The sequence below is a fragment of the Alternaria hordeiaustralica genome (genome assembly GCF_023758085.1).
Source record: "Alternaria hordeiaustralica strain BMP 2776 chromosome Unknown scaffold_7, whole genome shotgun sequence".
NCBI classification, from domain to species: Eukaryota; Fungi; Ascomycota; class Dothideomycetes; order Pleosporales; family Pleosporaceae; genus Alternaria; species Alternaria hordeiaustralica.
The window spans coordinates 1,093,873-1,107,035 of NW_026056779.1; the positions used below are offsets into that span (position 1 = coordinate 1,093,873).

Below are 13,163 nucleotides of genomic sequence, written 5' to 3' on the forward strand. Positions count from 1 at the left end.
TGGGAGTTCCAAATCCCATTGTGAGTACTGTAACTATATAATCTCGCAGGAAAGCCCCCTTGTCGTTAATACTGGGCGTGATGGAACTTAAATGGTCATCGGCTCGCGGTTCTGGTTGTCCATTCGATTGCGTCGCCTGTGTAGACTGTAACATAAGACTGGCATGTCGTAAACCAACTTCAGGGTGACTTGCTCAGCTTGCTTGAAGGTCGCCTACGAAGCCTGTTAGATTTTGAATTCAAGCAAATACTGGGTTGCTCACGTTTAGCATTGAGAAGTGCAAGCAGAATCCCTGAATGACCCGCCAGCCTGTTCACAATTGGACCGACTAGGAGTATCTGCGCATCCATTACTCCCTCCAAAATTGCAGCACCCTGCATTGACCGATGCAGCCGTAATGGCAGTTACGAGTAGAAAACTGAAGAACTGCATCTTAAGAAGTATTGTTAAGATAAACGAATTGTGTTGGTATAGTTTGCGTTGGTACGTATCGAGTGAGGATGCTGAGGTACTTCTAGATGGACTACAGCTTGACATATATAGATAGGTCACCTCTTTCTCACTTGGCTCGGAACCTCGCGGACATTGTAGGACCGACTATTTAGATACAAATTCGTGAAGTGAGCGAGAATACCCTTCTTGGCTTTGTATAGGCACGTCATTCAGCTTACATTTACCTAGTAGACGGAAAACTACAGGAAATCCGCTGCTATTACGGATTGTGCAAATGTCTGTAAAACGTTAAAAAGACTTGCTCTCCAAGTTACGAGAGCTTGAAGCAGGTCTATAAGGCCTTAACCGAACTCTGCTCTAGCGGCCTGCGTGTTTCCGACGACGCAGTGACAGAGAACTGGCTGAGCGAGAGCTTACGGCAGCTCGGTGCTATCGCGGTACATTACGCCGATGTTGCAGCTGTGGGCAGGGGGGGAACTGCAATCGCTAGCGACGGTAACGAGTGCCAGCCACGCAATGAAAGCTGTCAGTCTCCCAACTACTCACCTAACTAGCTAGTCGCTGCTTCACATTAATTACATTACAACCCTTGTCGTTGTACATTGCTACGTTGAGGTGTGATGGATGAGGTGTACGTAGTAGTTGTTCGTCTAGGCATATGTCGCACCCGACACCCAGGAACGCCGCTGACTAGAACAACTCTAGAAAGCGATGGCCTGACCTATACCACACTTTAATATGAAGCGTATCGTCCACTTACCGGGGTCGCAGAATTGATATGAAGATCGACTATGATCATCCCTTTCCATGCCACGCTTCGGGTAAAATCACGCTACGAACGTCAACCCTCTTTGCCTTGTTCACGTACGAGCAAGACTCAGGTACGCGCCCATGTATTGTACACGTAGCAATCGCCCTTGTACACACACACCACGAGACGAGGAGCTGCTCGAGTCAATCCTCACCCTGTATGCTCACCGTGCAACGGGCATTTGACCAATTTGCCCGTTGCAAAAGCCACCGGCTACAATGTGCCATCGGCGTGCAGTAGACCCTTTTTGCACGGTCGCTCGCTAAGACCCCGGATTCACGTATAGCGTATCGCGTGTGCATTAGTTTCGGTTTGATGATAGGACCCTTTGGCAGTTGGTGACGGGTACGACCTGTGATGGCGGGGGAACAAGCTCTCTCCAAGGTCTTGGGGCTGCAGGGACTCATGTCAGAGGGGTCAGAAGGTCTGGTGCATGTTGGTATTGATCTCCGAGGAGGTGTGGTTGCGATTTTTGATTCGTCATATTGTACTGCATCGGTGTGGCACAGTGGTGAGATACAAGTTCGTCACGCGAAGCAGGTTCGGGGGACAATGCGTTGGAAGTGCGAGTGTGTAATTAGCTAGATGATTGTTTCGACTCCTCTGATCTTTGCCAGTATAAGCTATCCCCTCTAATCTATACAATATCATGCGTCGGACGACTATGCAAGACGCCAACCGGTCTAAGTCATGGTGACGAGTTCTTCGGCCGACACGGGGTGGATAGCCTGCGGGAGAAGCACATGTTAGCATCCATGTTCTCAAACGCCGATTGCACAATGCCGTTCCTTTCCCCCGCAAACGTGGCAGCTGCAGCAGTCGACAGCCGATGCATTGCCGCTTATGCATGCACGGATGCACGACGAAACGGGAATGGAAGGTTGGGTGATTACTTACCACACAGTTGTCAAAGTCCTTCTTCGTGGCACCCATCCTGATCGCCACACCGAACCCTTGCAGGATCTCGCTGCTTCCCTGTCCCAAGATATGCAGACCGACGACCTTCTCGTTTTCGCCCGCGCAGATGATCTTGTAAGCTGTGGGCTGCTTCTCATCGGGGTCCATCATAGCGAAGTACATGGCCTTGAATTCGGTCTTGTAAATTTTGATCTTGTCGCCGTACTTCTCGCGGGCCTCGGGCTCCGTTAGACCGATAGAGCCGATCTCTGGGTGGGCAAAGACGACAGAGGGAATGTTCTCGTATTCGAGGTGTGCCTTGGGCTGGTTGTTGAATAGGCGGTCGGAGAGGCGTCTTCCAGCGGCGATGGCGACGGGGGTGAGTTCGAAACCGCGATCACATACGTCACCGATGGCGTAGATGTTGGGGATAGAGGTGTTTTGGTACTCGTCGGTCACGATGTGGTTCTTGTCGTTGAGCTTGATGCCGAAGTCCTTGATCTTGAGATCTTCAATTTCGGGGTCACGTCCAGTTGCGAAGAGAACTTCTTCGACTTCAACGGTCGACTCATTCTTTGTCTCGTTGTTCTGGTAGGTGACGCGCTTCATGCCGTTGCCAATATCCTCAACCTTTGTAATCTGTGTACCCTTGTAGAGGTTGATGCCCTGACGCTCGTACTCTTGAGTTACGGTATCTTGGATCATGGGGTCGAAGGTTCGGAGGAGCTTGTCGCCGCGGATGAAGAAGTGTGTTTTCGAGCCGAGTGCGTGAAGCATGCCAGTCATCTCGACACCGATGTATCCAGCGCCACTCGTTGCAATGCTCTTGGGCTGCTTCTCGAGATCGAAGAAGCCGTCGCTGCTGATGCAGAGTTCCTTGCCAGGAATATCGGGTAGCTTCGGTCGTCCACCGGTCGCGATGAGGATGTGCTTCGCCTTGATGCGCTGGGAGCCTCCATCATGAAGCGCAACCTCGACTTCGTCCTTGGCCACAAACTTCGCGCGCCCTCTGAAGTGCTCAATCTCGTCCTTGTTCAGGTTGTTCTCGTAGATGCCGTTCAGCCGCTTGACGTAGTCGTCTCGCTTCTTCTTGAAGTATGGCCAGTCGAACTCCGGTACCCCGCCAACCTTGAAACCGTATGCGGACGCATCCTTGAAGGTCTCGGCAATCGCTGCTGCGTTCCAAGTAACCTTCTTCGGCACACAACCGACGTTTACGCAGGTACCTCCGTATCGTGAAGATTCGATCGCAATGACTTTTGCGCCGTGTTTGGCGGCTCGTCGTCCAGAGGCAATACCACCGCTGCCAATTCCGATTACTAGGTAATCGCACTCCTTGGGTTGCGACGACATGGTGATGCTCGAGGTGGAGAAGTGAGACGAGAGGTTTGATAAGCGTGCGGATGCCACTGCGGTTTGTGAAGGGCGGAAGTGCGTTCGGAGGAGAGAAGTTTGTCCTGTAGATGGAGGGGTAATGGTACGGAGACTCGTCGAGAGAGCTCGCAGTCTAAAGGTAGCTGTTCTTTGCATTAAGATGCAGCGCGGCCGAGGGCGGATACTTATGGAGTACGTCAGAATAATTAGATTCCAAAGCTACTACTGCATTCAGAGGCTGGATTGGACGACTTAAGTAATCCAACCACGCAGGTGCAGTACCTAGGTATGCGGTATGGCTGCTTTCTGTGCAGGCTAGAAGTTCCAGACCGGGGACGAACAAGACAATGTCTGCAACTATCACGCAATGCTATCTCAGCGACCGATGTGTGTCGCTTGGTAATGCTGCGATTTAAGATTTTGCGATTATGGGAGCAGCCGGCGGTGACGCGATCTCGGCCTTACGCGTGCGGACATCCCGGAGGTGCATGCGCTAGACCGCTTCCAATAGCTACTTGGATCATCGCTTCCAGGCCAGCCCACCTGCGACACACGACTCCACGCAACTTCAGGTCGGTCAAGTCAACTGAAGCTCGACAGATGTTGGCAGGAAACCATGCCAGCCTATGAGAGTGGTTCAAACTTTCTCGGATCCTGAATCCTGACTCCTGAAGCATCGACAGTTACCCAAAGAGATCAGACCATCCCCACCACGGACCTTGCGACATTGCCGAGTGTCGCACTCTTAGCTGAAAGCCTTCACACCCACTTCTACCTAAATCAACTACCCTCGTCATGGGTGGTAGGCTTTCCATGCCGAAGGCGGCCGATGGCATGAGCGAAACCTCCAAGCCAACGTCGGCCAATGCGCGAGCGCGTCTTTCACGAGGCGGAGGCATCATCAATGGCCGTGTAAGAGGCTTCTGTCCAGATTTGTAATCCCCACATCGGCTAACACGTCCCAGACCGTCATGGCACCCTTAGCGGCCCTTACCATGGCTGGCCTTCTCTTCGTATATGCCCGGACGTCGATACGCGCGGCGAAGCTCAACGCGAAGAAACATCGAGAGGCAGACGGTGGGCAAATCAGCTGGCACAAGGAGAGCATGAGGCGACATGGTCAGATGGACAGGCTGGACGATGATAGAGGGACGTTCAGCGAAGCTCTTATGGGAGACATTCGTAAGAAGAAACAACAGAAGGTCGAGGAGAACCAGAAAGCGCCAGTAGAGAGGTCCGAGAACGACACTGAACTGAGGAAGATCATGGGAAAGAAGGACTGATCCCCGACGGTCAGGCAAAGCCCTGATGGTAGCAACGTACGAGGGTCGTTCAGTAGGCCTTGATTTTATGACCAAGAACAAAAACTATAGAAAGACACATTAACACCTCAACCTATGTGTCTACGAACCTCAAGGATCGTTGAACAAAGAAATATTATCATCAGGTTCGTTGCTGTGAAGAGGCCAGAATTGCACCATGCTGCTAATGAAGCTGCACGCGAGCACGTTTAGCGGCTAAGGCGTTCACCGGTTTGTTCAGCATTGTTCAACACCAGCAGAGAGGTAAGCTTGGGTACAGCAGAACTTAAGTCGATCTAACAACACGGTCCGCGGCCGGTAGTGTCTTGTCACACGCGCCCGGAGCAGATTCACCTCTATCTAGGTACGCAGTCTGTTTGATCACGGGCAGCGAAAGCTTAACCATAGCAAATTGAACGCGCCGAAGTAACACAGCATGACATGGTATATATATTCACAGCGAAACATATGCGCTCGAAAACGCTAGCTGCCGTAATGATAAACTGTGATTTGCCAGAGCTATAGACATGGATGTGTTAAGCTTCACATGTGAGCCCTGGAGCGAACCCCGCATTCAGCTGTGGTAGCTTTCAAACGCGTGCCATGCCACGAGATTTGGTTGAGTGATGGCAGGCGCGATTCAACAGCAAAGTCATGTGCTGGTGTCAAGTTGGGGATCGATTGCCGGGCGCTGGATGAGGGATATTATAGATAGGTACATGTGCAGGTCGTTGCGTCGATCGTTCGCCTGCGGCCAATGGCTTCATCCTTCCGTGGCCGTTAGACTGTTTCGGGGATGCGAGCTGCACAAAGCGTGAGGTTAACCCCACCATTCCATGACCGCGCTCCGCATCTATACACTCTCGCCAACACCAGCCATTGTCGCCCGACCTTCCTCTCCACCACCAACCTCCGCACTCGACCCCAATCGCGCACCCACGTTCCCTCCATCCAGCTTGACGACGCCGCGGTCTTCATGGAGCTTGCCCGGCTGCTGGCCCGATCGCGATTGCCGTAGGAAGACTGCACCGTCTTCCACAGCTAGCGATAGCCAGTATGCCTAAGCAGGACGAGGGGAGGCCAAATGTACAACAGGACATTCCAAATAGACCCAGAGATCTGACCGAGGTTTCAAGAGCCGTCCTGCGCAGTGAGCAGGCCAAGCGATGGACCAAGAAGTACCGCACCGAGGTCGCTGCAAGCTCCAGCAGTCTGCTCTCTACATTTGCGGCTGTATGTGCATCCCTATCAGACACAGCGTCATTGATTTCGCCAGTGCTGATAGCTTCCAGTATCCTCTCGACTCGGTCAAGACCCGCCTGCAAGCGTACGCCAGCTCCCCGGACTTACGTGGAACACGGCTAACATGGCATAGCTACAAGTTCAACTCCTTCGCCGACTGCGTTCGCCACACCTACAAAACTGAAGGCTTCCATGGCTTCTACCGTGGTATGCCTCACCGCTCACAGCTGCATGGCCAACACCCGCTAATGTACGCGTCATAGGTGTCTGGTCTCCTCTCGCAAGCATAACCCTCGTCCGCACCGTGTCCTTCTCCATATACCAGCGATCCAAATACGCGCTCGATAATTGGATTTACCAGACAACCGGAAGCTCCCCGCTTGTTATCGCTAATACCCGGGATGCGTGGCCTACGTTTTCGACGATTGCGTGCTTCGGGCTGGCAGGTGTCAATGCGGGTGCCGCAATCACAGTAATCGCATGTATGACAAATCTACTGCCGTTTGTATTTCGCTAGCTAATTGAGTTAGGTCCCTTCGAGTTGACGAAGTTGAGCGCGCAAATCTCCGTATTGATGGCTGAGCGCAACGATGGCGGCGGCAAGAACGAAGCGGTCCGCAAGAGCTACCAAAATCTTGGAACCTGGAAGACGGCACAAAATCTGGTCAAACATCGGGGTTGGACAGGACTGTACTCGGGCTTCCATTTGCATCTACGTGAGTTAACCGCAAACCGTTGGGAAGAAGGGCAAGCGCTGACAAGAGACAGTAAGAGATTCCATCGGCACCGGCATTTACTTTGTGACATACGAGAGTGTGAAACAGGTTCTAGCCAACGCGCGAGGTACTTCACCTACACATCCATTGGCTGTAGTCGTGGCTGGTGGACTGTGTGGACTGGTTAGCTGGGCCTGCGTAAGCTTTCGCTTCCTATGGGGTCTTGAATCATGTACTAATGAGTATTGCAGATTTTCCCGATCGACACGGCAAAGAGTATCTACCAGCGAAATTGCCTCGTTGGAGGCAAAGACAAGGCCACGCGCCCTAAGATACATTTCTTTAGTCGCCGGATGTATCGAGGTGAGCATACCTTCCCAAAGTCGCAAGACTTCTACTGACCCATTCAAGGCCTCGGTGTCTCCATGTCTCGTTCCTGCATAGTCAACGCTATTTTCTTTACTGCATTCGAATTCACCAAGAAGCGCATCAACGGCATGTCTTACGACGAGGAGCTGCTTCGTGCCAACGACCTATAGCTAATTCGACATTTCCGTATTTGAGGTTTCACTTGTATCTGCATAGGGGCATGGAGTAGGTGCATATTTTGTTTGTATGCAAGTGGATATGTAAATTATCCTGGATCTGAGTATGCAACTACGAGCACAGTACTGAGCATGACACATATTGTGCACCTGGCCTTGAAGCCATACTCATTCTCCCATGTGGACTTGTCGGAGGCTTTCGTTCAGTCCTTATCTACCTCCGCCTGGCACTGCTTCTTCTCCTCTTCGTTCGCATGGCCATGATAATCGCACGGGTTGACGTCATTTTGCGGTACCCCTTCCTTTTTGAAGCGACTATAACGGATCATGACGCGCATGAGGAAATCATGTGGAAGACTAGATCGAAGTACGAGTTCACCGTTTTCAACCGTGTCATCTGCATCCTCATAATCCCGGCAATGCTTCTCCACAAAGAGATCGAGAATTGCGTGATCCTTGGGGAGATGAGCGAAGCCATGGATCACAGCCTCGTATAATGTACTCTTCTTGATAAGGTGGTTGATCAAGCTGTCGCGAGTTGCTTCGTAAAACGCTGGAGACAGAACTCGATCGCCAAAAATCAAAGCTTTGGTACGTGCAAGTTGTGCCTTGCCTTCCATCTGTGTCGAGTAATCTTCACGCTTTCCGTCACACCACTCTAAGCAGGTTTTTGGGAGAGTTTGCGTGTAAACCCAGTCGACGAAGATGCTGACTATCGCCTTGTCAGCTGAGTGATGCATACTTCTGAATGCTCTATACTCACACGTGCTGCACTCAACGTCTTCCAATTTAACGACACCTTCCTGTGCCTCTTTCCAAGGACCATTCAACGCCTTCTTGAAGTAATCGGAGTGTTCGACGAGTAGCGAGCGATGGATGTGGTATTTGGTCTTGGTGTCGCCTACTTCGACAATGACGAAGACGGGCTCTTGGGCAGCCTCACTAGGAAATAATCAGCCCGTAGACTTTTGAGAGTTACTCTTTGAAATACCTGGGGCGCTTCATTCTTGCGATCTTTCCCATTGACATCGTAGACGTAGAGCTCTGTTTTATCTATAGGCCTGCTTTCGTGTAGTTCCAGACGAGTTGTCGGGGTCGTAGTTGCAATGGAAGGAGCAGTCGGGGAAGCTGGCTTACTGCACGTGGTGGTAAATTGGTCTTGGTCTAGGCTTTCGAGCTTGCCTCTTTTCACTTTGAGATTCACTGTCACTGTGATTTGCGTGATTTGTTGGTACATTGTTTCTATGCGATACGACGCAATGACAGTACTCTACTACCTTGTAAATGAGCGGAGCTGACAGAAGTCGTCAGCTACTTCCATTGTCCAGATAGCGAGTTTTCACTTTTCATGAAGCATTGTAGTGGCTCTTCTCATGACGACAAAGACATGCGACAAATCTTGGTGGGTATGTTCTGTACAATCAGACTGGCGCGCGTGACCGGCCCCTTCGCCAAGTATAGCGAGGAGTTGTCCACAGTCTTCTGAACAGTTAATGTTCTAGAGGACCAATGTGGATAGTAGTGAGAAGCACAAAATACATGCTATGGAAGTCTTAGATGTTGGCAGGACTGACCTTGAGAGGTAGTCTCAAAGGAAAGATGGCGGCTAAGCGAAAAAGAATGAGGTAATTGGCAAAAGCTACGCCTGTATAGGTGTCTGATGCAGATCCACTTAACCATGGAAAGTACAACTCGGAGTTGGAGGACTGAAGGGTCTGGCATGAAGACATGTAATGTGAGCTGTACTTGCGAAGGACTTCACAAGCATAAGGATTCATGCCTGTCCCTCATAGTAAAGGTAGGCTAAGGTACTGACTTTGGGCAATGATATGTTGAGAGGAGTGCCCATGTAAGCGATGATATGAATGCGCGAATCCGAACTCAGGTTATCCGACTAAGGAATACTAGTGCATGATTAGGAATCCTAGTCACGTCAATGTATCACTTATATCAAGCTCCTTTCATAGCCACAAACCGAACATCACAATGGCTGGTATGGCGACCGAACTACCGCTCCGAAACATCACGACGTGTACCCGTTTGTTGCACTTTTCGAAGTATTCATTGACCTGCCGACCTAACATATCTCATGACGCCGTCGTTGTTCTTCCGGGAGGGCCCGTATGCAAGTCGTGTCACCGAATAGTCGTGACTGTCCCACCCCAGCAATGGGAATATGCCCGCTGATGAATCCGTTTTGCAACCCCGATAAAGGCAAATGTCGAAGAAAGGAAGGGAAACGAGACGCTTAGTCGAAGAGACCGAAGCCCATGTCGTCGTCTGACTCCTCCTTCTCTGTTGTGTGTTAGTCTCCGTTCTGTGCTCAGCGAGGGATATTTGGTAGACGTACCCTCCTCCTTCTTCTCCTCGGCAGCTGGCTCGGCACCGGCAGCGTCGCCAGCGGCAGGGGCAGCGCCTCCAGCAGCGGGGGCAGCACCGCCGCCTGAACCGACGTTCAGGAGCAGGTCCTTGACATCCTTGCCCTCAAGAGCCTATTCACATATCAATTCCGTGTTCTGCTCCAGCGTGTCCGTGTATGCGCACCTTGGCGAACAGAGTTGTCCAGATGGGCTCGACCTCCTCGATCTTTGCGGCCTTGATGATAGATTGGAGCTTGTCGGCCTGTTCAAATTAGCCATTGTGTCCGCGATTGCGAATTGCACCTCGGGAGTCGTACAGTGATGTCGACACCGTCATCAGCGAGGATGAGAGCGGCGTAAGAGGTGGCGAGCTCGGAGGTAGACATTGCGACGGATGTGATCGTGATATTGTCGTGAGTCGAGATGTTGAGAGTGTCGGCGCTGGTGAATTGAATTGATGGTGTGGACGGCGCTAATCGTGGCTTTCGCTTAGCGACGTCTAGCTGCATCGGGCGTTAGCGCGTTGGGTGAGGTTGCCTTGCCCCTCGGTGACGTCCGGGCACTTTCCCCGCTATCAAGCTGCATCTTGGCTTCCCGACCGGCTACTTCCAAGTTCGCATATTGCAGAGTTCCAGCTTTCACCACCGTTCGGATTAGCCTCAACCCCACCGAAAGATTCCCCAACCAGCGCCGATCAGCGTCTGCAGCACACAATGACCGACTCCCCACTCCCACGGATTCCGCTGGATCCGAAGGAGCAGCCCATCCTCGACAAGCTGCAGTCCATACGGACGGAGCTGGAACTACTGAAGCGTGATCGGTCCACCTATGTCAAGAGCCAAGATGTCTTGAAGCTGTACGACCAAGTCATCGAGCAGGTCATAATTCTCAACGAGATACGGGAAACTAAGCGCCTGGAGCAGAACAAAGGTATGTCACGTTGCCACCTGCCCAATGTGGCTTGTTGATGCTGACTTGGTCGCATAGTCGATTACATGCTCGATGATTGCTTTCAGCTCATATCACTTGCGTATCTGACCGTCGGAAAGAACCACGAACCACCAGCAGTGTTAGTATTTGGCGGTGTCATGTGCTGTATACGAAGTTACTGACAGTGTTCCAGCTACTCATACATATCCACAATCAAGGTATTTATACATGTGGGAGGTCATGTGCACGTCAATGTCTAACAACTCACAGCGCCTCTTGGACCATCTCAAAGAAGCCACCTTCTACTCGCAAAAGGATCTGGAAGCCCTGGACAAGAACCTGCAAGACTGCCGGCGTTATGTTGAAAGGGGGCAGGAAGGTCACAGCCCTCATCTGCTGACTCTCCTCGATGCTCGTATCAAAGTTTGCGAAGAGACACTAGCAGAACTGAAGCTGAACCTATCCGGACTGACACCCGACCTGACACCGAAGTGGGAGAAGCTTGTCTCGATACTACGATCCCTTTGCGGTTGCAATGCAAGATCGAAGGTTAGCAAACTCCGAATAGGCCGTTACCGTGTACTGACCGGAACTGTAGTTCCCACTTGAAGAGGTTGAGGAGTACTCAGAGGAGCTCAACAAACTCGACGAAGAGCTGAAAGAACACGGAATTCGCGCGTATGAGACGGAGGGAACCACTGAAGAGAAGCTGGCCGAGATGGTCGACAAGATGCAACTAGCCACCGAACACCCCGAGGCCGCACCAGACGCCAAGACTCTCATCGGCACGCTGCTACGCCGTAATTTGCTCTGGGTCACGTTGATCAAGCAAAAGTTGGTGCATCCCGCTAATCTTACGATCCGGACTAACACCTGAGCAGGCAAGGACGCATATCGCCCGCTTTCAAAGACACCTACGACAAACTTCTTGCTATCCGGAACAAACTCGAGAAGCTCACTCTGACACAGGCATGGTCCCTTCGTGAGACTGATCTATGGGATTTCCAGCGCCAGCTTGACCGCATAGACGAGGCACGCGTTGACGGTAATTTCGTTGATGCACTTGGACGTCCATCTGAGATCTACGAGCAAAGGGTATGTTCTCACAGACGTGATTGTCTATACGCCCACGGACTAACGTGATGCAGACACTACTCTATCTTCTCAGGAAGAGCTACGCTCTCATCTACCAGCTGCTCTTAACTTCAGAGCCTGTGTCAGAGGCATTACTGCCAATATACAACCAGCTGACCACACTTCGGAAATGCTTACTCGAAGTCAAGAAGCTGGGAGGTGTATCCTCACCAAGAGAGCTGTACCCATACAGTATGAAGGTTGGTGCACCACCCCATGAATATATCGATACGTCTACTGACTCATATATAGCTGAACTCAATTGACAACATGCGGGTAGACGGCAAGTTCATGGTTGGCGAAGAGATACCCGATGGACAAGGACGCGTAACACAACTTCTGGAGGAATGCTTCGAGCTCGCCTACGACCTGAGAAACGATGCCGAAGACAACAACAGCTCCGCTGATGTCACGCCATCGACCGAAAAGCCCGAGCCCCTTAGCACCTGATGTATCCTCTCTCTCTCATATTGGCGCTGTACATCTCGGCGTAAGACGATCGCTCCCAAACTGGCTACCCACATCTCTTCTGACCTGTCTTATTCCGGCGATTCTCTCTCTTGTGGCAAACACGCGTAGAACCCTTGTACTTTCTGTACTTCTAACTATTACTTAATATGGGTCAATCATTCGAAGCTGTTCAATTTCGTCTTCTGGTGGCGTTGGTGGTGGAACATCTGCATCCTTGAAGGTTAGGTGGCTTCCGTACGATATGCCTGCAATTATCAGCGTCTTTGGCTATCAGCTTCGGCTCTTCCTCTTACAAAGCTCTTCGCCTGTAGCAATGTCTCTCAAAGCTCGATACGTGATGATTTGACGTCGAGTATCCCGCATCCATCCTACGTTTTGTTCCTGGGTCGAGTGATTGAACATGCTTCCCAATCCGAATATGATGGCTTGTGTGACCTTGCTGTTACCGTCCGTGCCTACGATTGGCCAATTGCTAGCATGAGTCAGATTTTGGGTACTTCCAACCACCTCTAATAGATACTTTGATCAAATGTAAGGCCATCGACCTGCTACAACTGCCGATGCCCGCACATGCGTACGCATGCTACATGTCCAGAGGAGGTGGTAGCGCGATAATACAGCAGCTCAAAACAAAGAACTACGTACTAAGTGTAATGATAAAGCGAGGTCTGCTCTATGTGCTTCTTGTTTTCTTCTATTCCTAGGATCAATACAGGACATATGTCTATCGTGGTCCCTGATGGTATGTCTTTGGTAGCAAAAACACCACGCCCTACATGCTTTGTTAGTCATCCACTACAACTGATCTGCCATCATCTCGAGAAACGTACCTTTTGGCGTATCAACCTTCAGGACAATATCTGGACATCGTTGAAGTGGGATGTCGTTCGGCGCTGTTTGGAAACCCATGGTACCTAGTAAGAAGATCG

At 51.2% G+C, this 13,163-nt stretch overlaps 6 protein-coding genes across 6 annotated transcripts; 3 read left to right on the forward strand and 3 right to left on the reverse strand.

The window, feature by feature from the left end:
• Positions 1-1,947: 1,947 nt before the first annotated feature.
• Positions 1,948-3,514, reverse strand: J4E84_004787 (uncharacterized protein; the record flags this gene model as incomplete). The annotated part of the gene is made up of 2 exons (XM_049387390.1): positions 1,948-1,992; positions 2,162-3,514. 2 exons carry the CDS (start codon positions 3,512-3,514, stop codon positions 1,948-1,950), a joined length of 1,398 nt encoding a protein of 465 aa, XP_049245163.1.
• An 816-nt stretch (positions 3,515-4,330) lies between these two features.
• On the forward strand, positions 4,331-4,818 carry J4E84_004788 (uncharacterized protein; the record flags this gene model as incomplete). Its single annotated transcript, XM_049387391.1, has 2 exons — positions 4,331-4,447; positions 4,501-4,818. 2 exons carry the CDS (start codon positions 4,331-4,333, stop codon positions 4,816-4,818), a joined length of 435 nt encoding a protein of 144 aa, XP_049245164.1.
• A 1,074-nt stretch (positions 4,819-5,892) lies between these two features.
• J4E84_004789 (uncharacterized protein) lies at positions 5,893-7,333 on the forward strand (the record flags this gene model as incomplete). The annotated part of the gene is made up of 8 exons (XM_049387392.1): positions 5,893-6,069; positions 6,129-6,163; positions 6,212-6,285; positions 6,342-6,560; positions 6,609-6,794; positions 6,847-6,992; positions 7,046-7,157; positions 7,206-7,333. The coding sequence occupies 8 exons, from the start codon at positions 5,893-5,895 to the stop codon at positions 7,331-7,333; spliced, it is 1,077 nt and encodes a 358-aa protein (XP_049245165.1).
• A 209-nt stretch (positions 7,334-7,542) lies between these two features.
• J4E84_004790 (uncharacterized protein) lies at positions 7,543-8,344 on the reverse strand (the record flags this gene model as incomplete). The annotated part of the gene is made up of 3 exons (XM_049387393.1): positions 7,543-8,051; positions 8,103-8,281; positions 8,331-8,344. The coding sequence occupies 3 exons, from the start codon at positions 8,342-8,344 to the stop codon at positions 7,543-7,545; spliced, it is 702 nt and encodes a 233-aa protein (XP_049245166.1).
• Positions 8,345-9,587: 1,243 nt separating this feature from the next.
• On the reverse strand, positions 9,588-10,085 carry ALTA12 (60S acidic ribosomal protein P1; the record flags this gene model as incomplete). Its single annotated transcript, XM_049387394.1, has 4 exons — positions 9,588-9,634; positions 9,690-9,831; positions 9,884-9,961; positions 10,017-10,085. The coding sequence occupies 4 exons, from the start codon at positions 10,083-10,085 to the stop codon at positions 9,588-9,590; spliced, it is 336 nt and encodes a 111-aa protein (XP_049245167.1).
• A 327-nt stretch (positions 10,086-10,412) lies between these two features.
• Positions 10,413-12,213, forward strand: J4E84_004792 (uncharacterized protein; the record flags this gene model as incomplete). The annotated part of the gene is made up of 8 exons (XM_049387395.1): positions 10,413-10,629; positions 10,687-10,768; positions 10,823-10,847; positions 10,900-11,178; positions 11,228-11,463; positions 11,511-11,724; positions 11,778-11,963; positions 12,016-12,213. 8 exons carry the CDS (start codon positions 10,413-10,415, stop codon positions 12,211-12,213), a joined length of 1,437 nt encoding a protein of 478 aa, XP_049245168.1.
• Positions 12,214-13,163: the final 950 nt, after the last annotated feature.